General features: G+C 36.7%; 3 protein-coding genes and 1 pseudogene across 4 annotated transcripts; 1 reads left to right on the top strand and 3 right to left on the bottom strand.

The window, feature by feature from the left end:
• Positions 1-9,765: 9,765 nt before the first annotated feature.
• On the bottom strand, positions 9,766-13,675 carry LOC103965644 (ADP-ribosylation factor GTPase-activating protein AGD5). 2 transcript variants are annotated; one of them, XM_009378744.3, is made up of 11 exons: positions 13,452-13,675; positions 12,619-12,677; positions 12,310-12,400; positions 12,118-12,172; positions 11,931-12,021; positions 11,618-11,813; positions 11,202-11,499; positions 10,883-11,061; positions 10,527-10,757; positions 10,385-10,443; positions 9,766-10,217 (listed from the first exon to the last, which is right to left on the bottom strand). In XM_009378744.3, the coding sequence occupies exons 1-11, from the start codon at positions 13,500-13,502 to the stop codon at positions 10,058-10,060; spliced, it is 1,470 nt and encodes a 489-aa protein (XP_009377019.2). In that variant the 5' UTR covers positions 13,503-13,675; the 3' UTR covers positions 9,766-10,057. The 2 variants fall into 2 exon arrangements, with proteins under 2 accessions (XP_009377019.2, XP_009377078.2); XM_009378803.3 differs by having other exon boundaries at positions 10,883-11,058.
• A 720-nt stretch (positions 13,676-14,395) lies between these two features.
• Positions 14,396-17,055, bottom strand: LOC103965853 (transmembrane protein 184C). The gene is given in 6 exon segments (XM_009378982.3): positions 14,396-14,795; positions 15,132-15,422; positions 15,540-15,586; positions 15,589-15,661; positions 15,753-16,082; positions 16,750-17,055. Coding segments are annotated over 5 exon segments (882 nt in total). The 5' UTR covers positions 16,017-16,082; positions 16,750-17,055; the 3' UTR covers positions 14,396-14,588.
• Positions 17,056-17,481: 426 nt separating this feature from the next.
• LOC103965949 (quinone oxidoreductase PIG3) lies at positions 17,482-20,263 on the bottom strand. The gene is made up of 6 exons (XM_009379085.3): positions 19,958-20,263; positions 18,731-18,910; positions 18,548-18,629; positions 18,352-18,459; positions 18,059-18,217; positions 17,482-17,828 (listed from the first exon to the last, which is right to left on the bottom strand). Exons 1-6 carry the CDS (start codon positions 20,207-20,209, stop codon positions 17,632-17,634), a joined length of 978 nt encoding a protein of 325 aa, XP_009377360.2. The 5' UTR covers positions 20,210-20,263; the 3' UTR covers positions 17,482-17,631.
• Positions 20,264-20,412: 149 nt separating this feature from the next.
• On the top strand, positions 20,413-23,171 carry LOC125476363 (annotated as a pseudogene).
• The last annotated feature ends 75 nt before the right edge of the window (positions 23,172-23,246 follow it).

Raw genomic sequence — 23,246 nt, 5'->3', positions numbered from 1 at the left:
TAAGCGGTGAAATAGTGTTTATTTTCCATTTCACACTAAACTCAACCACTTATCTTTTTCTTTCTAATTTTCTTTTCTTTTATGATTTTTATGTTCGGTCGTTGTACATGATGGTTTATCTTTCTTAAATACAGGTTGCGCTGAGAAAAATCTAATATACTCTTTATTTTTCTTCAATGACAAGTTTTCCCTAAATATGGGTAACACAAATCTAATATACTCTTTATTTTTCTTCAATGACAAGTTTTCCCTAAATATGGGTAACACAAACCACTAATTCCCTCTTTCAACAACTCTTCAACGTTCTTCAAATCCACCTCAGATGCGTTAACATTTGAACAACTAGAGATTTTTTAGTATGATCGTCACACGAGATGGTACATTACATGTCCTTATATAAATAGTGGGTTATGTGTGTTAAAAGGTTAATAACTTAAAAATTAAAAATTTCCACCACTTGCATAAAAACAAATGATGTATCATCCGTATTCCCGTCACAACTAAAAATTTCTCCTGAAGAGCAATAGCCTAACGTTTGAAGAAAATGACCTTTTCAGCTCTTTTGTTTGTTTAGACCAATATTCATTTGTAAATGGGGTCACCTTGTTTTTTTTTTGGATCAAGGTAAAGAGGACTGTCGGCTTTAGGTGATAGAAAAGTTTAGTAGTATTATTATTTATCAAAAAGTATAGAAAGCATTAGTTCGAATTAGTTCTTGAAGGCATTATTTTGAAATCTTGGGGGCATTATTTGACCGTTACTTCAGGAGAATATTAAGATCGTGAGCATTATTTTGAATTTTTTTTTCTTAAACAAATGATATAATGTTTCTAAAATCTTTCACTTACAAGTGAAAATGAATACTATTAGACCGTAGTACTAAGATAGTTTTTGACGTAGTAATATCATGATCATGAAAAAAAGGTTTCATAGTGTCAGGAACACGGCCCCGACACATTAGGTGTAAAAATACAAGGGGCTTTTCAATCTAAGTCCAAAAACATGGGTAGTTTTTTAACTAAGTCCAGTTATCTAATTACATATTTTTATACCAATTTTACCCTTTTAGATAAAAATATTTAAATTCTTTAATTTTTGTATCATTTATTCAGTTTTTAATTTTGAATATTTAAATACTAACTAAAATATTATCTAGTAACCACCTAATGATGTTTACCTACAAAACCGATATAATTTAGTAACTACCTATTGTATAGGAAGAAAAATACTTTATACCAACAAAACATATGTAATCTGCTGCAAAACAAAAATAAACTACCTATTGTATAGGAAGAAAAATGCTTTATACCTACAAAATAGATATAATCTACCAACAAAATAAAAATAAACTACCTATTGTATAGGAAGAAAAATGCTGAACCTCCATGGCAGAACATTAGAATAGAAATATGATATAATATACCTCCATTAAAGGAACAAATGCTAAACAAAAAAAAGGAACAAATACTAAGTTTCAGTTTACCTTTATGATACGCACAAAAATATAATAGAGCAAATATAAATGCATGATACTGTATTATTGCTTGCAATTGATACTGTATTGCCGAACGAATATGTAAAAAAATTGTGAAAGCTATGTAAAAACTGAAATTGTCATGAAGGAATTTGGAGGGAGGAACACAAAATATCACCCATGAAAGATGAGAGAAGAGGATGATTGATTCCATGATCTAACAAAGGGAATTGTTTAGAAGAAGGAAAAAAAAAAGGAGGGATAAAACAGACTGGGGGTTGAGATTTTATTGCTATAACTAATCCTACAATTAAGGGATTAGTTAAACCACAAATAATCATATAATTAAGAAATTTTGAATATTTACTACAATTTATAAGTCTAAGGGATAAATATGGTACAAATTATAAATAAGCTTACGTGGAATATCAATTATTGGACCTATTTCAATGCAGTGGACTAATTATAGTAATGGCTCACAAAATTGGATCTATATCAAATTATCCCAAAATACAATAAGTTGTAAACTTGAAAAAAATTCTCAAATAGTTGTGTTATTACACTTAATTTATCGAGCCGTGTTCTTGTTACACCGAAGAGTCATAAACATGAGTCACTGGTCCAAGGGGGCGGAGACGCTCCTCCCTAGCAGCTGGCCAGTGACGGCCACCGCGTGTTTTGTACATCGCAAAGTGTACCTCTAAACCGACCACGTAACCTTGATCTTATGGCACTGGATCCTGCGGCTGAAAGATTATAAGAATATTTATTTGTTTAAGTCAACTTGATTAGAATAATGTTGACTAATCTTAACCATCTAATCGACTAATCACACGCAAAAGGATGATTACATACCTAAATATTTGTTTACTGATTCAACAAATGTACGTATACCCCTAAATCCAGCAAAATAAAAATTGAAAGTATTTTCCACACCACAGTTTGCACAATGAAAAAAAAACATTAAGTTTGATAACAAACCGTAGTATGACAAGTGAAAATTTATAGTCTTGATCCTTGGAGATGAACTTAATTTGTCTCATGGCGTGTATATTTATATGGGACGGTTACGTGGCACCAACTTTTACAAATTTTTGCAGGGTTCATTCCGTAATGTATGTTAACTATCCGAACTATTTATCTTTAACAAACGTCATTCGTAGATCATCATTGAAAAAATTAGACAAATTCAAAACCATTAAAACATTCATTTGTAGTGAAGAAAATAAACAATACGATTTACAAATAAACCTTAAACCCTTAATCCAACTTTCATATGATTTTAGATTTGAGTGACTTTTGGTAGACATGATCCTTGATAGAAGACCTTAAAGATAGATGATTTAGATTGTTGAAATATATTACGAAGTGAGCCCTATAAAACCATCTGTTAAAAATTGTGTTAAAAAAGTTATGTCACAGATCCATTCCCATGTATATATGTGTGCACTTGTTAACATTCGTTTAGGAGAAGAAAATAACGAGAGAAACTTTCCTACACTCTCAGAATGCCGACCGCAGTGCTTATGATATTGTGCCATACGTTTTATATATCTTTCCTACATAACATTATACCATTGACGTTGAACGTCTTGGTAAAATCTGGGAGTGCAAGTAAGTTTTCCCTGAAAATGACAGTTAATTAATAATTTGACACAGAAGCAAAGAGGGGCATTGAGATGGTTGGTGCTTGTCAACTCAACTAAATATATGATTATTTGTGTAGAGACATCTGACGAGTGACCATACGATGCATTCATGAAAGATGACCTACAAATATTTGAAGTCTCGAAGAAGATCAATATTATCTATTATTTCAAATTTAAATAATAATATCCACACTTAACATGGCCCATATAGCATTTGTAATAATACTAACACAATTCCTAATCGACCATCGGTGAAAAACGGACTACCGAAACAAACGGGGAAGTTTCAGGAAGACTACTGAAGAATAATTAACAGATAAACAAATGGGCAAACTGAAGATTAGTCATTTGTTCACTTAGATGTAGTTAGTATTTTGGACGTTAAACTACAGGTAATTACTTGGTAATTATATAGGGAAGTTAAATTGTCAATTAAGCGATCGATGTATATATTTGGAGAGAAACAGACGGTCAATCTCAACAGGTCGGTGTGCTTTAGTTTCAGTTGAACTTCTGGTCGTGACACTTTTTTGTCGACCTGAACTCACCCAAATTGCAAAGCAAAAATCTTTACTTATATTATGACATGTGAGTTAGTAAGATTACGTATATTATTAAACTCAAAAAGCTCTCAAGTGACATAAAAAAAAGCGACTCTAAGCTAACAAGGCTTCCGCTTTGTAAGGGTTGGAGGAAACATCTATTGCATGCAACCTTACTCTTGCTTTGCAAGAAGTCTGTTTCCATGACTTGAACCCGTGACCTTTTGGTCACGAAAACGCAACATTTTTGTTACATCAAGACTTGCAATTCTAATAATAATCCAAGGAACCACCAAATTTATATCAACTAGTGTGTGTGAAATCTGAACCAAGGGCGGACTAATTGCGTCTTTAATTTGTGTTCTTTTGTATAGACAGGTGCATGTCATGGTATGAAATTGTAACTAGTCGCTCTCAAAAATTAGTTAATTGCAGAAGAAATTAAATAAATAGAGGATAAGGTAATTGATTGATAAAGATGCATCGTTAGTTGCCTCCTTCCAGAGCTACCAGACTACCCAGGGAACTCCTCCGAAGTCCCATGAGATAGGTCATTGCTTTATGAGCTATTTTTTTTAATTTTTTTTTTATGAATTTGGGATACGGTGGCGTAATATTACTATACCACTAAAAATAATAGCACACGAATTAGTATTTCGTTACTTATTTTAAATATATAATATATTAATTATGTCGTTTCCCTTTATTATAACTTATGAAATTATATACTAGGTGATTTGTGCTGCTGATTCACAGAAAAGTTTATGTTTGCTTCGTGATGGATGTGGCAATGTCATGCAAGATGTTAATAGCTTCCCTTTAAACAAACAAAATATTTAGGCTATCATGGACGTGTAGAAATATTTGACCGACTAAACTACAAATATCATGAACATGTAGAAAAATTGGCAGTTAACATACAATAATTATGAGCGAAACAAAGAGGGACAGATAGATGGTGCTTGTCAACTCAAATAATATGCTGTAGGTTTATTTGTCTGACCAGATGATGAAAGATCATCTAGAACTTGTGGAAAATAACCAAGATTTAACAATATGAAAAGCAAGTCCACATCGAAATACCAAGTAAATTGCAAGCCATATAGTGGGGTCGTGGATATATAGATAGATAAGGCACTTTAACCCAAATGATATCTAAGATTGACATAAGTTTTTATTTTAATTCTTGAGATTTGAAATCATAGAAGTGGTCATGAGTTCCACCATCAATCATTTTGGTCAGTTCGTGAAAAATCTCTATTAAATAAGGATCAAAATAATAAAAATATCCTCAATTTAATAAACAATAGGTTAAAATGATTTGACAAATTTGAGGTTTTTTTTCTTCATTTTGGTTGTATTAATGAAGATTTTTCATGAAATAACCAAAATATTTGATGATCTCAGGAACCAAAGTGAAGAGTTATACTAATCTGTTAAGCTCCTTTGACCTATACATATATAGGCCTACTAAATAAGAAAAACTAGTAACAGTGATTGACATTTTAGTGTCTAAGTGTAAAGGACGTATCTTATAGTGTCCCGACAACTAACAATTAACCACCTCACCCTAATTATACTGTCATGACAACTAACCATTAACCACCTTACCCTAATACGACTCGGATTCTCTGCCCTCCCACTTCCCATGCACTTCTATCCCTTCTTATTTTGTAAGGTCACGGTTAAACCATGTCAACATTTTATATTGATTTTTTTTATAGAGATAATAAGAAAAAAATCAATAGTAATATAAAATGTTGATGTGGCTTAATCGTGACCGCACAAATAGGAGGAGATGAGAGTATATGAGAAGTGGAAGGGCAGAGAAGCCATGTCCACCCTAATATCTGTCAATTTTCATATAGTTAGGCTGCATTTTTTTTTTTTTTTTAATACAAGCTATATGAGAAAAAGTGAGACTCCAACGTGACTTCGAACGGATGGACAATACCTTTAACTTAATGAGGTAGAAACTGCATTTTGATAGGATATACGCGTGTGAGGATGTTGTCGACCTGTCAAGAGATTACATTTTTGCATGGTTGGGTGGACTGCTTCCTTGAGCCAAACCGACCATCCATGGAAAAAACGGATAAACGAAACAAATGGGACAAATATTGACTTAAATGGCATTTTATTGTTCGTTGAGACTTGGGAGGTAGTTAATATACGGTTCAAATACAGACAGTTGATAAATAAATATATGACAGTTACCTTGTCAATTAAGCAATGCATGTATATTATCTCTATTAATTAATGAAATTCTCTTTATCAATCAAAAGAAAGTAAAAAGACAGCTTAGTCTTTTATCATACAAAAAAAAAATGATGGGTAATAATGTAATTTCATAGGTTTAAATTTACTATTTTTTATTGAAACCTCACCTACATATGATATTAAAATATCTCTAATATTTAAAATTAAAAAAAAACAAAAAAACAAAAACCTCCCCACTCCCCCATGTTCTTTCTCTCTCTCTCTCTCTCTCTCTCTCTCTCTCTCTCTCTCTCTATATATATATATATATATATATATACACATCTCTCTCTCTCCCCCTCTGTCCTTCTCATTTTCTAAAAAAATATGTTCATACACACAAATACAGATAAACAGAAGAAGGATAAGTCAATTTGTTCGTGGTGCCTTCGTTTCAGGTAAGTCTGTCGGCCTTAATCTTATATACACGGCACTTTTCTGTGGACCTAATCGTCCAAATTGCAAAATCTTTGCATGCCTGCGATTTCTCCAAATGGCCAACTTCTACGAAATCAAACGTAAACTTTACAATGCGCGTGTTCATCTTTTTTTCCATCTATACCTTATCCAACTGCCCCCAACTACATGCATAAATTTTGATATGGATAACGTGTGCCCCAGTATAAAGGGAATATTTTTTTGGTTAAGAATTTATGGGATATTACGAATGCTAGTTTCGTATTTCACACTCCACTTTCTGAGTTTGAATTCTGCACCGGTGAATCATAAAATAGTGATCAATTGAAGGTTAAAATACCTATGTGCGTCCTTCCGACTCCTTAAAAAAAATAGAATGCAATGAAAAAAACCACCAACTAATCTCTTTTAAGAATGAAAACACAATATACCACTTATTATTTATCTCCAGTGTGAACGAAGGGTGGACATGGGGCCATTGACAAGAAAAAAGTGCAAAAGGGCCGTTACCATGTTATGGGATTGTGCTAGTCGTTGTCATGTTAATTAAATTACTTAATTTTCCAAAGTAATTTGAATAAGGATAATGAAGGTAGCTAATCAAATTAAATTAAATTAATCATAAAGATGCATGGTCACTTTTGCATGCCAGTGATTTGTCACCCTCTCCGCAAAATATTGGATAGGGATCGTCGGCGGGCGGTGGTGAGAGGGAAAAGCCAGCAAATGGGAGTGTGCTGATTGGGCAGCTGCAATACAAGGGAAGGAGATTTGGTTACGTACGTACGAGGATTCCCAGTCAAAGTATTCAGTCCAAAGTCGTTACTGATCAACAGTTTACCGTTTACACCGTCCATTTATTGAGTGTAAATTTCCTCCATTGTTACGGTTTACAGAATATTCATGGTTGCATATCAGTACATTCTCTATAATCTGAATTGGATCACTCAACCCTACACCTCAAACAATACTCACACGAGAATGAGAGATTTTTCAGTGTGACCGTCACAATAAAAACACGTGATATATCATCCGTATTTCCGTTACAACTAAAAATTTCTCCACGAGAAGAGAGATGGAAAGAATATGCTCATGGGTCATATTGGTCGTTTTTTTATGTACTGCGCATGAGGCTCATCGATCATACGATCAAATTAGAATCTTTCTCAATAAATAGTAAGACAAGTTTGAAAAGGTTTTTTAATGCTCAAATTTAACAATAGCAGTTTTTTTCACGAAAATTGTATGATGCGAGACATTATTTTAATTTTAATTATTTTTGCGAACAAAACTATCATCTATTTTTGTATGGTTGTAGGAGGCTATGAGCATGGTAACTTTATTAGTATTTTTACATTGATCTCTTCTCACATTGCTAAAGAAAACTGAAAATCTAGATTATATTCAACAAAAAAAAATAATAATAATAATGTACAACTAATAAGTTCTGACTTCTAATCATGTATATCATGAAGGACACATGGTGGCTAAGTGTGGTTGGCAGTATGAATCATAGAAACGCCACTGCTACAAACTTTAGTAGTTCTAGACTTCCTTGTTGTGGAAGCACGCATGGTGGCTATGCTAGGAAGTGGTGTCGGCCATCGTGGGAGGACAAACGGGAACGCACGGATTTTTTTATCATCCGATTCATGCTTAGCCAAAACCGTCTCTGTACGAATGTTGCAAATGAAGATGCATTTATCCGCTTCTAAATACACGATATCCTCATCAAACGAGTTCAAATGCAGCAGTTTAGTTGAAGCACGGTGCAAGTGACGAAGACCAGATTCATCGAGCATTGGGGACAAGGAAACGTTATATATCAAGCAAAAGTTTCCTTCCTCAATCTCTCCTTCGAACCCCCAAATATGAACGCGACTCCCATTGACCACATCTGTGAGGCACAAACAGCCTCGCCGCACACATAAGCGTCTAGATCTAGAGTAATCCGATTCATCTTGATGCTCGTGATCAATGTTAATGAAGCGACATTTATCGAAAACATCAGCATTACTAGTACTACCAGTAATGTTTTTGTTACTGTCGTATGCCAACGGATCCAACTCCATAATCCCGGCTTTACCCGACCAATACAACTTTCCTTTGAAAGCAACTCCTTCCGGCTGGGCCAAATTCATGTAAGACTCGCAGAACACCAAATGAGTTTTTGGTCGGCATGGTACAACAAACTCTCTCCATTCACCAGTCTCGGAAGAAAACATCACCATGTTTAATTTAAGAGCATTGTGTTTGTGATGAATTAGCACAACCCTGCACCTATATTCAGCGTTACTACTACTAGAACCATCTTGTTCCAAATTTTTATCATCTTCCCGGTAAGGATCGCAGATGAATCCTACTCTATCTCTACTCCATTCGAATTTCAATGGCGGAAGAGCAACCCATTGCATGGTGTATGTATTGCAGATATAGTAATAACTTTCCCCAGCTTCGTTGTTGCACAAAGCTAAGTCATTATACATCGACACTAACAGTGATTTGTAAAATACACCGTCAGAACGCCGCGGAAGGAAACTCTTAGTATAAAATCTCTGTGTTATAGATTTTGGGAGCTTGGGATATAGGCAACGATTGTAGCGACACATTGAAGACCAAGAGAACAACACACTACCCGTGATGGGATTTTGTTCTAATTCCCTTTGGAAACGTGAAAACTGGCGAACAAAATACGAACTATTGAGGAGCACGAACCAACGCTTGGACACGCACATGCATTGGAAAACAAAGTTGCAAGGGAGCCATGAAAGGATTCGAACGAATAGGTCCCTAGGGAGATCATCAATATTCACGACGTTCTTTTTATGCTGATACTCCATGGGGAAGGAAAGACTTGGAGATACCTAAGATGAACTGATTGTCTGATAGTAATTAGCTAGGGCGATACCGGAACTATATTCTGAAATTATGTCAAGAACAGGTTTACCGTAATATTTCAATCTGAGTACTCTTTGAATCTGTTCGTCGCATTGAGAAGGTAAATATATTATATATAGAGATTCATAAAGCGTGGACAGCAAGAAAGGCCAAATAGACGTAATCGTACAAGGATAAGTTATACACTCTCAATGCAGGAGACGGAAATAAAACTCTCCTAATTAGACAAGGATTACTATTAGGTTACTCCTAATCAGCTTCCAAATTAGTTTTCTTTCTTCTCGATGAAAACTCGCAAACAAACTGAAAACGAGAACTATTATTGGCATTCCAAAAAGCCTTACATTCCAATTAAAAAGAAAGCGGGATGACATTTCTATAGTGCCAATAACAACTCTATTAGAAATTTGAAAACTTAAAAATAAACCAGCCCTAAAGCTAGTAATAATTAACGAGGTATTAGAACTAACCTAGAGCGAAAAAAAAAAAAAAAAAAAAAAACTAAACCACAAATTAAAAGGAATCATAAAACAAATATGAATCGTATTTAATCAATCTTGATCTCTATAAAGGGGAAGGGAATGAACATGACCTCGTGTGCTGGGATGAACACGTTTAATCCTAGCTTTCGTCATTTAACAAAGATGAAAAGGCCTAATTACAAGCAACTAAAAGAAGGTGAATTCATTCCACGCAATACGAACCCAAATTTATTGAGACAGGCCTTCTGATACAATTGAAATCAACATCTTATGAAGGAATCATCTAAAATACTATTGATTAAAGTGGCTCGTTTTACTCGCAGCAGGATCAACTGCTCACCGTTTGGTAAACAATCCTTGAGTTAATGATGAGAAATCAAAATCGCTTCCTGACTTAGTTGAAGGGAAAGAAGATATTGGTGACGCTGATGAAAATCCGTTAGCTCTGATGTTTGTGACACCATTAATTGAAGTTACTGGCCTAGTCCTGTACATGCTGCAACAGAAAAGTTTCACAAAAAAATCACATGGTTAATCAATGTTCTTCATTTTTTTTATTTTCAAAAATATTTCAGTCCGAATCATATGGTTTCAGATACCGGCCTATATTATAGTATAGGGTGAATTTATCATGATCATGTCGAACTGATATATAATGTGTACCTTGATGTTTGGAAAGGAACTGTATTCCCTACTGGACGTGTATGATGGCTGTTTCCAATCTGGTGCAAGAAAAGCAATGACAAGATAAGAGATGGAACATCAAATGGAAAACACTAGTTGTAAGCTTTGTCATAAGCACAACCTGAGGATAATGTTGTGGATGAACAGGTACCAGGTATCCAGGAACTTGGCGACCAATGCTTTGCCCATTTCGGGCAGCTAAGAGCTGGATAGAATGGGAGCCAGGTTGTATGTATGCAGGAGCGGAATGGGATCCACTAGATTTCACCACAGTCGCCATGGGTAATGCTTGTTGTTGGGATGTCATTGCAAGTTGCTGCTGATGCACAGAGGATGGAGAAGCCACGCTGGACTGCCCAAAATCCAATATGAAATTTGTTAAACGTAAACCTACATAGTTCATCGACAGATCAAATTCTATCACAACACTGTATCAATAGTTAGATATGGCATGCTAAAGAACTTTGCAACATATACCTTCTTGAATAAGTTCATAAGGTCATTCTGCACATAATTCTGAGGTTTCATTAAAAACGGTTGAGTGTCGGGGGTTGGATGTACAAATAAATCCTCGAGACCACCATATTTTGGTAGAATCTTGCTTTCGGATGATTCTGGCCTTTTACTTTTCTCTTCTGTCAACTTTGTTTCAACTGCTGCATGTTAAAGAGGTACGAGGTCAGCGGTAAGGCCAAAGCCAAACTTGTAAGATGTAATCGATTTGGAGATTTTCATCGATGGAACGCGAGATAATGAAGCAACAGTTCTCTCATGATGATAAATAAAAGAAACATACCCTGGTTACTAGCCAATGTATTCGTATTGGCAGGTATCACCGAGTCATTTTCTATAGCTTCCTCCATGGATAGCAAATTGAACAAATGAGTAGCATAATCCACTTTAACTGGTACCGAAACGGGCCTAACACTACCTGCCTCACTTGCTGGTTCAACTTTCAAGACTACTGGTTTTGGTTCCTGTGCAAGTTCTTGTGGTTTAGGTTTCTGATCAAGTTCTTGTTGTTTTGGTTTCTGCACAAGTTCTTGTTGTTTTGGTTTCTGCACAAGTTCTAGTTGTTTTGGATCATGACTGATCTGTCCACCAAGAGCAACACCATCAACAGAGAAAGGAACCAAGAGATATACTAAAACAAGAAGCAGCATGATATGAATCAGTTGTCAATCGAGAGGGAAATAACCGAATAAAATCTACCTGCTGCGTGGTCAAGTTATTTGTACTGTGTGTACGACCACCTTTCTGCTCCTCAGAAAACTGTTCCATCTTTTTCAAATGGACATGTTGAGTACTAGTTTCAGGTCTCGCTCTATAAACGGAAGTCATTGCCTCACTCACCCTCGCAGGTGATTTCGCTTTTCCATCCCTAGGAACCCATTTTTTGTGTTCATACCTAATGGAGAACATAAGCACTCAAACACCTAAGCCCAAAATATGAACCGAAAATGAAAAACTAGTAGTGCATCATACATATACCAAGAATCTAAACGAAGAAAAAACGAAGTCATACTTTGCTCGAATGAAATTCTCGATTCCAACTCTGTCATACTTAGGAGGCAACTCGGCTTCCCAATAACTATTCGCTTTATCGTTTCCCATAGCTAGCAACCAAAATGAATTTCAGTACTTGCACCATTATTTCAAACTCGACTCCGACCAGAATGATAAGAAGCTGGTAAAACAGCATTGGTACTTACATTGGATAAACGCAACCTGCTCTGGGAGCCATGTATCCAAAGTGGCAGATCTCACCTACAAAAGCATCCAAATCATCAGAATAATGCAGGAAAAATTGAACCGAAATTCGTTAGCATAACGCAGAAAATATGGAATTGAGCACTATACAAACAGGAAAATGAATTCGAAGTTTGCATAGCCGAAAATTATACCTGTGATATATGTACCCCAAGACTCCTGTGGATCCCTGAACATTGCATGCATATGAAGATACCAAGATTCACGCTGGCCCATCGTGGAGCTCTGCAACAAAAAAATGAGGTAACATTACAACAAGTTACCCATTCATATAAGATGTTAAGGATGAAATAATCCTTTACCAAAATACAGTATTAAAACTAAATAGCTTGCATTAGTCGGTTTCTTCCCCTTGCTGTTTGCAATTCAACCTATCGTGTGCCTATGATTTAATGAAAAAAAAAAAAAATATTAATCTCAATAGTTCGTCACAATATACGTACTTGGTTTTGCAGTCTGCGCATTCTCTGTTATCTTGTAGTTTAAGAAGACCCTCCAATATCTACTTACAAAAAAAACAGGCAGATGAAACCAAACCAAATCAGAGGTAATAAGATGAACATCCACTCTAGCTCAGGTAGACAGGGTCGTAACCAAAATAAGATTAAGAATCACTCTAGGGTATTTTAAGAATAATACGGGACGGTGACAATATCATAAGGATTCGATGTGGAAAAAATTGAGTACCTGACTGTTGACTACCTGAAGCCCTCCTATGGTTTGAGACCGGCAGCGCAAGATAAACTTAAACGGTTGGTGACAATGATCAAAAATAAAATTGTTGATGGGTTTTGAAGAAATTTTCAAAACCGATAAAAATCATGACTTACAAAAACCCAGTTTGATCAGCCAAAATAAAAAAGCAGCACTGAAAAAGTTCATGAATCACTAAAGCACATAAACCCAATTACAGTTTTCCATCTAGAAGCAAACTTGGAGCGACATCCTTTTTTTTTTCATTAAACAAACACTGAATTTAGTAATTATCTCTATCCAGTCCAATCCAATCCTATCTAATCCTTAACACCAAACAAGGCCTAAGATTGCAAGGTATTATGCCATAGCCAACTTGGAACATATCTGTTAATTCATGCTGAGCTAAAAACTCAAACCAACGAAGCCAAAAACTCCATTCCCGCAATAATAAGGACTTGCGGGAATGGAGTTCACAGAACTTGAGTAAAAATAATAGAGAAAATCAAATCTTTGAACCAAAAGTAGAGAAAATTACAGAACTTGATATTACAAAAGTAAAAAAACGAAGGGAGAGAGACACCTTTCTGTGTTTGGCATTAAGCTCTTTTGAAACGCTAGCCTTCTGGTTCATGTTGCTGCTGTCACCCAATTATCCAAACACCCTCTCTCTCTCTCTCTCTCAAAAACTCTCTCTCCTCTGTTTCTCTCTCTAAAAAAAGTTGCGTCTTTGTTTGTGCTTCTGGAAATGGGAAAAGTGGGAATATTTGCTTTGCTGATGATGTCGTCGTTGTGTGTTGGACATTGGAAGGTGGCATGGACTTATTGGCTTTTTCTCTTCGCGTCACGCGTGTTGTTGGCCTTTGACGGCGCCGTCCTCAGTTTTTTCATTCGTTTGGAATTTTCTTCTCCACTCTACTGTTTGGTTTAACGACCAGACAACCATACATATTTTTAGTCCCTTTTATTTAGTCCCAACCCTCTTATCTGCCGCTTCCGTCGATCAAGAAAACAAAACAATCTGTCGCTCCCTGTGCAAACTCTACCTTGTAAATACCACCAATTTTTTGTAATTAGAGGAAATACGTTTTATTTCGGCCTGACGTGTTATGTTGTAGAAAATATAGGTTGGTTATCTAATTCATCTCGACAGCATAATATATACACAACTTGACACAATACATAAACAAAGTATTCTCCTTCCTTTAGATTATGTGGATTAAATCAAAATCCAATGCAACGAGCAAGGTAATACCAAGTTTTCATAAGCAAGAAAGGGATGACTTGTAATTAATTACTTTATTAGGTACAAATATGCATAAATTATGCCCTGATTATGATGTGGGTTACTGCCTCATAGGATCTCTTGCTGACGAGAACGACTTTCATGGCACAAGTACTCTCCTCGCTACACATTATGATTGATGCATGGTTGTAATATTAATTTGGTCCTTTGGTTTGGTTGTACCAACACCAATAATACATATTTTTTTAAAAAAATTTAAATCATCAATTATAAACACCAACTAAACACAAAACATAAAATATTATCTTTGAGAAATATATTGTAAAAAATACATGAACGAACTAATTGAACACCTCATCTTCAAAGAATGAGAGAGTTGATCCAAATCCAAACCCAGGTAATATGACAGAGGTAAAAATATTGACACACGGAAAACCAAAAATCGCATTCACGTACACGAGAGAATGCTTCAAATCACTCCCTCTTCTTGTTTAACATCTTCTTCTCCACGTCTCCGCTGTAAGGAGCAACGTGGTACGCATATTGCTGAAGAACCGAAAACACAACCATCTCCAAACATGTCAAGACATTTTGAATAGCTTCCTCGATGTGCTCCACATCTAACCAGAAATGGTGAGATCGAATGACACCCACAGCAGCTAATATGTCAATGACCACTCCCTGCGATTGGATCAAAACCTTGTGTGTTAATAAATGGCACAATCAAAAGTTTATAGAGTGAGTTAAGTCGATAATTGGCCTTAAAATAATCTTTAGGTGGCGTTTAACCAAAAGCTGATCAGTTACAAAACCGAGAATGACAAACCAAGGTTGCAAATAATCACTCTTAGATTGTAGTTCTATCAAATTATGCGAACAGTTTGGAACAAGTAAAATAAGTTTCATATCCTTTTCCTCGGTATCTTTGTGGATTTGTTTACATTCTATATCCTTGGCTGCATTTTCTCTAAGGCTGCATACACAAATTGGGCATGCAAAAGAATGAACGAGATGTACCTGCCAAAAGACGAAGAAGACAATTCCCTTGATGCACAGGAACTTTGCAAGGGGCGAATGCGGTGCCAATTCCTTTGCAAACACATGGTAAAACAGCACTAGAGAGTACAATGCTAAGGAAACAGAAAGGTTAAGAATCACAGTGAAGGTCCAGCCCAACCAACTGGGGTACAGCCCAAGTGCTTGTAGAGTTATCATCAAAACAGAACAAACTGGGCGTATGATGACAAACTGCCACGTCCAATATTTGAGTAGCTTCAGGGTCTGGTGGTTTAACCGAACAGTGCGAGGCTGCAGTTTGTAAAGCCACATTGTATCTGTTATTATATGATAGATTTAACATACACAATGAATATGCTTACATATCCATTGCGATGAAAACTGAAACAGCATAGAGCTAACTCGTACCTGAAAAAGAGTCATAGGAAACGAGTGGTGAATTTCTCTTCCTTGATTTCATCTGGCACGATATTTTTGCTTATGGATATCTTCAGGTAACTATACATAAGAGCCAAGAACTTAGCAATTACCTGGAAGTAGAACACAAGAAGTTAGCATTTGTACAAGCCATATGAAACAGTTGACAATAACAAAAACCGTAATGAAGTTGGAGGCACTCACCAAAGCCTCGTAACATTCCTTAATAGAGTCCAAAAACATGAAAAATGTTTTGCTTCCCTTAATATCCAATAAACCCACAAAGGAGTCAACTGCATATATAGGAGCCATAAGAATAATAATTATTATCGCCTTCTGCTCCTTCGGGTTCTTCCAGTAAAAGAGATGTTGCGACAATAACTGTATTGTGAAATGCATTGTAAGCATCACACAACCTGCGGATCCTAGCAGGGTCAACTGGCCACGATCCATTGTACTTAAATCCATTATTCAGCAGTCGGATGGAAGCCAAGGTTGCAATCTCCCCAAAGAATATTAAACGATCCTCCGATTCTACATGTTAAGTTCAATGTGGAAGGTAAAATAAGTCAGTCACATCTCAAGTGATGCATATTCAAGCATGCCTATCAAAGTAAACGTTTACAGGAGCAACACCTCAAATAGACATCTACAATCTCCATCAACATATATGTTCTCGAGCATCTACATACTACAATCTCCGAATTGCCTAACATTGTTAACGTCTTACTCCAAAATTTCACACTACAGTTGGTTGTTAAGGAAAATTCACGATTATTTCAAGTAAACCAGAAAAATTCACGATCATTGAGAGTACCCTTTTTCCAACTTTTCACTTCCTCGTAAGATTTTAGTTCAGATAGCCAGTTGGCCACCATTATACCTCTAAAGCTCGAAAATTCCAACAAAACAACCATCTTGATTTCACTAGACATATAAGCATTTCGTCTGAGTTTTCTAAAACAACTGACAATTCACACAGAAAAGAATAACACGGAAAACCCATGATTAATCGAAACTAACATAACGAAAAACAAGATTATTAGATAACGAATTTGAAATGTTGATGAAAGAAAAAGAGCAAGGTTTTTCTGAAACAGTTCAACTTGTTCCAGAAATCGTATTAAAGCTAATGTCTTTAAATAAAGATTGTATACAAGTTGCAAGAATTGAAGGAGCAGAAAAAGAAGAAGAAAATCACCCGAATCCGAATCCGAGTAATTGAGTGGATCCAATTCACGAAATCTGAGAGACCCTTCTGTGTTTGTGCTGAAATTTAAGTGAAGGAATGGGATTCTCGCCGACCCACCTGAGCTTGTTATTTGAATTGGATCAGTGAGTGTGCATGCCGATTGCTGTCTTGTTATCGGAAGCTGAATACTTTACTCATTTATCACATGCCAACAACCCTCTCAATCTCTCAAGGTGGGACTATGTTTTGCAGTGTCATCGTAAAGAAGAAGGATTCTCTCATCTCTTTTTTTTTTCCTCTCCTTTCCTTATCTCTTATTTGAATAGCCACAATTAAACCATGACAATATCTTATATTAATTTATTATAAAAAAAAAATAAAATATGAGAGAAAAGAATGGAAGAGGATTGAAAGCGGACGAAAAAGAATCTTAGTCCTTATGGAAATTGTGCCCAAAAGGTGAATCCCACTTTTGAAAGAACCTCATTAATATTTATCATCGTGTGATTTTATACACCGGGACGAGGTATTGTCTTCCCTTTTGTGCTCCCGTGACAACTAACGCTAGTTCATGTCACGGGAGAGACCTTGTTCAAATAATTCGACTGCTATATTAGCCGCCTGCCCGCCATCAGCGCCATCCCTCTAATTGGTCTGAACCTCATGATCCATCTCTACATACGTATAGCATTCGTTATGTACATGTTCAAATGGCACGTCTTTTGTATGAAAATTGGAAACTGAATGATCCTTTATCGGTAATTTATTCTCATAATACATGATTTCGACATAAGCATTGCGATACCACATATGCGCATCCAGCGTTATTCTAGACCAGACATCACGAGGTGTAAACTATATTGTTCACTTGATCACACTTAATTGCAATAATCACACAACGAGCAGTATCTTTCCGATATGCTGGCTACTTTCCATGAGCCAGGTGAGCTTCCGCTGCTTCAGATAACGGAAAGACTTGTATATCACAGTTTTCACCTTGCCAGCAACAATTGCTGGCCACACATTGTTCTCCACCTCCCTAACAATTACCGCTTTGTTCTCGGGACTTCTGTATCGCAAGCCAGCAGCTGCATACACAACCAACCATATAATATAAGGATGTAACTAACACAAATTATTAGATTACACAATGCACAAAAGCTTTTTGCAAATGTGAGGAGAACAATGTCACTAATAACTGGAAAAATCAGTACTTGATTGAAAGCATATCACTTAAACTACGTCAACATCTTAAATGAAAAAACCCACACTCGAATGTCCAAACCATGTTACTAAGACCCAGTATAAATTCTACTACCTTGGATGGTGAGACGCCTCGAAAGCACAACACGAAGGTCTAATTCTGTAACAGGACCACTCATGAGCCCAATAACAAAAAGCCTCCCATCAAAGTTTAAGCTGTCAAGGTTCCGCCGAAAATAGTCTGCCCCAATGCTATCCAAGATAACATCAACACCTGCCATTGTTGTATACCAATATGTTTTTTCTCTTATCCCATAGTACCACTAAATAAAAATTAAAAGGTACTGGTAATCTATTTTTGGGGATGACTAATGGGGTGTTGATGCGAGTTGATGCAAGTGACCAAACCTTTGCCGCCTGTTTCTTCTTTCACCCGTGCAACAAAGTCCTCTGTCTTGTAATTGATGCATACGTCGGCTCCAAGATTCTTGCAAACGGCTAACTTTTCCTCATTTCCTGGAGATCAAGATTTATATCAATAAACATGAAAAACTGATTTTTTGCCATAAAAAAAGAAAAAGAAAAAGAAAAATCGCTGGCTTACCCGCTGTGACAAAAACCCTTACTCCCTGGTATTTGGCTATCTGAATCGCAAATGTACCAATTCCACTGGAGCCCCCATGAACCTGAGATTTTAGCAGGTCGTTCAGTGATATATAAAGCGATGCATCACAGACGAAGAAAGCAATTGACTTTATCACTTATGCTAAAGTAGGTCTAAAGTTACCAGAAATGTTTCACCAGCAGAAAGCCGACTCATCATAAATACAGTCGACCAAACAGTGCACGCCACCTCAGGAAAGCTAGCAGCATCTGTCAAAGAAATACCAGGTGGGATGGGAAAAACTTGTCCTACCGGAACAGCCACCTTCTCGGCATACCCTCCCCCACTAAGAAGAGCACACACCTGCACAACACAGGATGACACATTTCAAGTACACTACATCCATCATCTCTATACTTGAATCAATAAACCCTTTGAGGGAAAACAAAGACTCAAATCCTATTTCACTGCCAGAGTGGAACAAAGGGCTATAGTAAAATACAGTGAAATGCTAAAGACGCATATCTTAGGTCTAAAACTAAGTTCATACGGGGTGTCTCCTGCTCCTCCCGCGATACAATTCATTTCCCGACCATTCTCTCATGTTAAGAACTCCAACCAGTCCAATGCTTCTTAAGCCAAATACTATATGCAACTGGGACCTGCACTATGAACAAGCTAAGCGAAAACCGCTTCCTTTTCCAGTTTTGCAAGACTTAACTCATTGCCCCAAAAAGTTTTGATGGGCAAACTTAGGATATCAATCCATTACCTTGTCCTATATATAGAAAGTAAAACTCAAGCAAATTCAAACAGTGATCACCCCAATTTAACTTCCTTATATGATTCATTTTTCATTTTAGTTTCATCTTACTTTAAAATACACTACGAAATCTCTCTAATTCCCTCTAATTCCTCAACTTTCTCAAATACTTTAAAATCAATTTCTAATTGAGTACATCCGGATTTCTAAGGATTTTAGTAAATTATCTTAAAACTCTAATTGAATACACCTACAATTTCAGATAATCACTTAAAATCCTGATTGAATTCCCTAAATTCATTAAAAGAATTAAAATCCCCAAAATTCCAATTGAATACACGCCCTAAGTCAACTGAATGTTAAAGTCTGGATTCTTTTGACAACGACGATATCATAAACGACTATAATCTACGAAGAGTGAGGTTTGAACTTGGGCGCAAAGCGGCGGGCACACTGCCCTGACAAATTTCAAGCCTAACACATCTGTAGAAAAAGCTCAAATTTTTAAGAGCGGACTACCTTCTCAAATTTCTTTCATTCAATATATGCATACACCCAAATGACCAAACACCTATCTTCCTTCTACTTTCCCACCATTTTCTCACCAACCAAACACATCAAAAACAAAAATCCAAATTTCAAATTACCCGATCACCGGCTTGCCAGCGCGACACGTGTTTCCCGACGGCCTCGATGGTTCCAGAACACTCGAGTCCCAGGTAGGGGCTGGAACCCGGAGGCGGCGGATACGCCCCCTTCCTCTGGATCGTGTCGGCCCGGTTCACCGCCGTGGCGGCGACTTTGATCAGAACTTCATCGTCTTTGAGCTCTGGGTCCTCGACTTCCTGGAGCTTCAGGACGTCGGGCCCACCTGGAGACGTTATCACTACGGCCTTCATTGAAGCTTTCGACTTTGAGCTTCCCACCTGACAGCAGGACTCTTACACGTTCGCAACAGAAGAGGGTTAAACTAAGCGGTGGAACAAACGACATGCCGTGGGGCAAACTACGTTCCGTGGCGCAGTTTTTGAGGGACCAATAAGGAAACGACATGTCGGGCCGTGATGGTTGGTTCATTTTCCCCTTTGCTTGGTTTCTGAGAAAATAGAACCAGCAGTCACACTGTCACAGTTCCAATTCAAATCCGACCAGAGTTCTGGGCCTCACATTTTCTCAGCAGCCAAACAGTGGGTTAAACTCAAGGTACTGATTTTCTCGGGAAATTTGGATTCTTTCTAGCTTAATTCTGCTGTGACAGTGATGGGTGGGACTGGGTTTTGGTGGACTTGGAGGGTGCTTGGGTCTCTGCTATTGGTGCCAGGAATTCTGGGTTGGGGCAAAGAAGGCCACTACACAATTTGCAAGATTGCAGAGGTTAGTTTTGTGCTAAAACACTGGGATTTTGGCTGACTTTTTTTTTTGGCTATATTTGTAATTTGCTATAGAAAAAACTGAAATTTATGAAATTAGGAGCTTAATTTTGGCCATAAATTTAAAAATTCAGTTACTTTTGTATATTTCTTTGATTTTTCAATAATTTAGGCTGTGTGATAGGTCCTGGGAAATTTATGAAAATTTATATCTGGAAAAGGTGCAAGTTTTTTTGCTCTGGTATTTTGTAAATATGTTGGATACTACAAGATTTGGATTGATCAATGTGAATAGCTGTATGGAGAAATTACTGGATTGATATGATTGGTAATTTGGTATGAAAATTGCTACATGCTTAATTTGGATGAAGCTCAATCGGTTTCTTGCCTTTCTTTTGTCCAGGGATTTCTGAGTGAAGAGGCTCTCGCTGCGGTGAAAGAGTTGCTACCAGCGTCTGCCAAAGGTGATCTTGCAGAAGTTTGCTCCTGGCCTGACGAGATTCGTTATAGCTACCATTGGCGATGGAGTAGTCCCTTGCACTATGTTGACACACCGGATTTTAAGTGTCACTACAAATACTGCAGTAAGTTGCTAACTTTCGATGGTATACTGGTGCTAGTTTTAATGTAGTATGGTTTACGTTTTATGAATGTTTCTCTAAGTATATGAACGTGAGATTCTTTAATATGGAATACTTTGGCCTGTATGATTAATTCAGTAGCTTGTGCGTGCTGTTGTATACTGTGTGTGTGTGTGATCACGGATCAGTGATTGTGAAGTTTAAGTTCAATCTGAAAATAAAAGATAATTGCCCGTCTTGAATAGGAGACTACCATGACTCTGCTGGACATAAAGATAGATGTGTCACTGCAGCGATTTACAACTATTCGATGCAACTCTCTTCGGGTTACCATGAGTCCATCTCAGCATCAGGATGTGAGCAGCCATATTATTATATAACTTCTGTTCTAACATATAACTGTTTGTATTAGTAATTACCAAATTCCTCCTCCTTTTTCTATTTACTGACAACTTAACAGAGGCACTTATGTTCTTGTCTCATTTATTGGGGATGTCCATCAGGTTTGTTCTTTGTACTGATACATAAAAGCTTTTACCGTCTTACTTAAAAGGCAAGCAGTACGATGGCATACTACTTGAAAGTTTTCTTGGAAAACAAATATTACATTTTTTTTCATTAAATATTTGTAATTTCTGTATGTATATGATTTTTCCATCCACAGTGTAGAGTTTATCCGAATGAATCGGTGTAAATTAATGAAACACATTATTTGAATGGTTTAGACTAGAGGTTTATAGATTTTTTGCAAAATTTTGTATGAGAAAATATCCCTTTTATTTTTCTTAGAAAATTCATCTTTTGCTGTGACAGCCCCTACATGTTGGCTTCACTGGAGATGAAGGCGGGAACACAATAATAGTCCGATGGTATTGCAGGAAGACGAACCTCCACCATGTAAGCCTTAAATCTCCACCTGTTTTCTGGCTTTATGTTTTTACGAGAATGATTGGTGAGACAACGATCAGATAGACTTTGCAATGAGAAAAGATGGCTTATGTGTTGTTGATGTCATTTTATGAGCAGCATGTAGTTTGATCCTGTGAAAATGGTGTTATTGCAGGTCTGGGATAATATGGTCATTGAATCTGCTGTAAAGACTTACTACAGTAAGGATCTTGCAATCATGATAAAGGCCATTGAAAGGAATATTACAGTATGATGTTCATCTTTTGTTGTCGTTTTAGTTTGTTAGTTTCTTCTGCTTCTTGTCCTCACAAATAGTACACATCATCTGCTGCAATGCGATACTTATATTCTCCTTTCTGTTTATCTGTATATTACTATTTGTAGGATGGTTGGTTCAATGTTATACCGTCATGGAAGATTTGTGCAAATAATCAGACTGTATGTCCAAACGAGTATGTAAATGTTCTCTTAGTTTCTTTAATGCTCGATACATCATATTTAGATATGATTTGACTTGTTTTTGGTCATGCAGGCATGCCTCTGAAAGCATTAGTTTGGCATGCAAAAATGCTTACAGAAATGCCACGCCTGGAAGCACACTGACAGGTATGTTTTCTCTTTCATAACAAAGCCTTGTAAGCAGTGTTAGGTTTGGATTTAGCACCAAACAGATTCCCATTGTAAGTTTCGTTTACTCAATTGGGAAGGGGGAACCCTCGGGTTGGCACCATGGTCCATGGCATCCCGGACCAATATACAATATCACTATTCATGTGTTTTAACTTTCACATAGCTTTTTACGTCTCTCCTTGGGAAGGGAAAATTAGATAACATATGTGGAGTTATTGGTGTAAAAATGGTGAAAAAAACTACACCTGCAGCATTGTTGTGGCAATATTTCAAGCCTGTCACGACCCATCATGTGTCTAGACTTTCTTGCATGACAGTGCATGATTGACTTGGAATACCATCACCATAATTGCATGTCCAGTTGCATGTAAGCTCTTTTCGAATTGTTGAATATTGCAGCAAAGACAACCTACCTGCATAATTGCATGTCCTACAAATGTTTGTAT

This window comes from the organism of the source record quoted next, unplaced genomic scaffold (assembly GCF_019419815.1).
Source record: "Pyrus x bretschneideri cultivar Hongxiangsu unplaced genomic scaffold, Pyrus_bretschneideri_v1 Contig19, whole genome shotgun sequence".
Classification (NCBI taxonomy): domain Eukaryota; kingdom Viridiplantae; phylum Streptophyta; class Magnoliopsida; order Rosales; family Rosaceae; genus Pyrus; species Pyrus x bretschneideri.
The sequence above is the reverse complement of the archived record's forward strand: the minus strand, read 5'-3'. Positions and strand labels throughout refer to the sequence as shown.

Bases quoted from the DNA above. Each gene is read 5' to 3' on its own strand.
- LOC103965949 (XM_009379085.3), bottom strand. From the start codon at position 20,209: ATGAAGGCCGTAGTGATAACGTCTCCAGGTGGGCCCGACGTCCTGAAG. The intron at 18,911-19,957 runs GTAATTTGAAAT...TGTGTTGTGCAG, and splicing joins GCTGGCAAGCCGGTGATCGG to GTGTGTGCTCTTCTTAGTGG. The intron at 18,460-18,547 runs GTAAGCCAGCGA...CTTGATCTCCAG, and splicing joins AAGGGTTTTTGTCACAGCGG to GAAATGAGGAAAAGTTAGCC.
- LOC103965644 (XM_009378744.3), bottom strand. From the start codon at position 13,502: ATGAACCAGAAGGCTAGCGTTTCAAAAGAGCTTAATGCCAAACACAGA. The intron at 12,401-12,618 runs GTACGTATATTG...TTTTTGTTGCAG, and splicing joins TGCGCAGACTGCAAAACCAA to AGCTCCACGATGGGCCAGCG. The intron at 10,758-10,882 runs GTATATGTTGCA...GATTTTGGGCAG, and splicing joins TTATGAACTTATTCAAGAAG to TCCAGCGTGGCTTCTCCATC.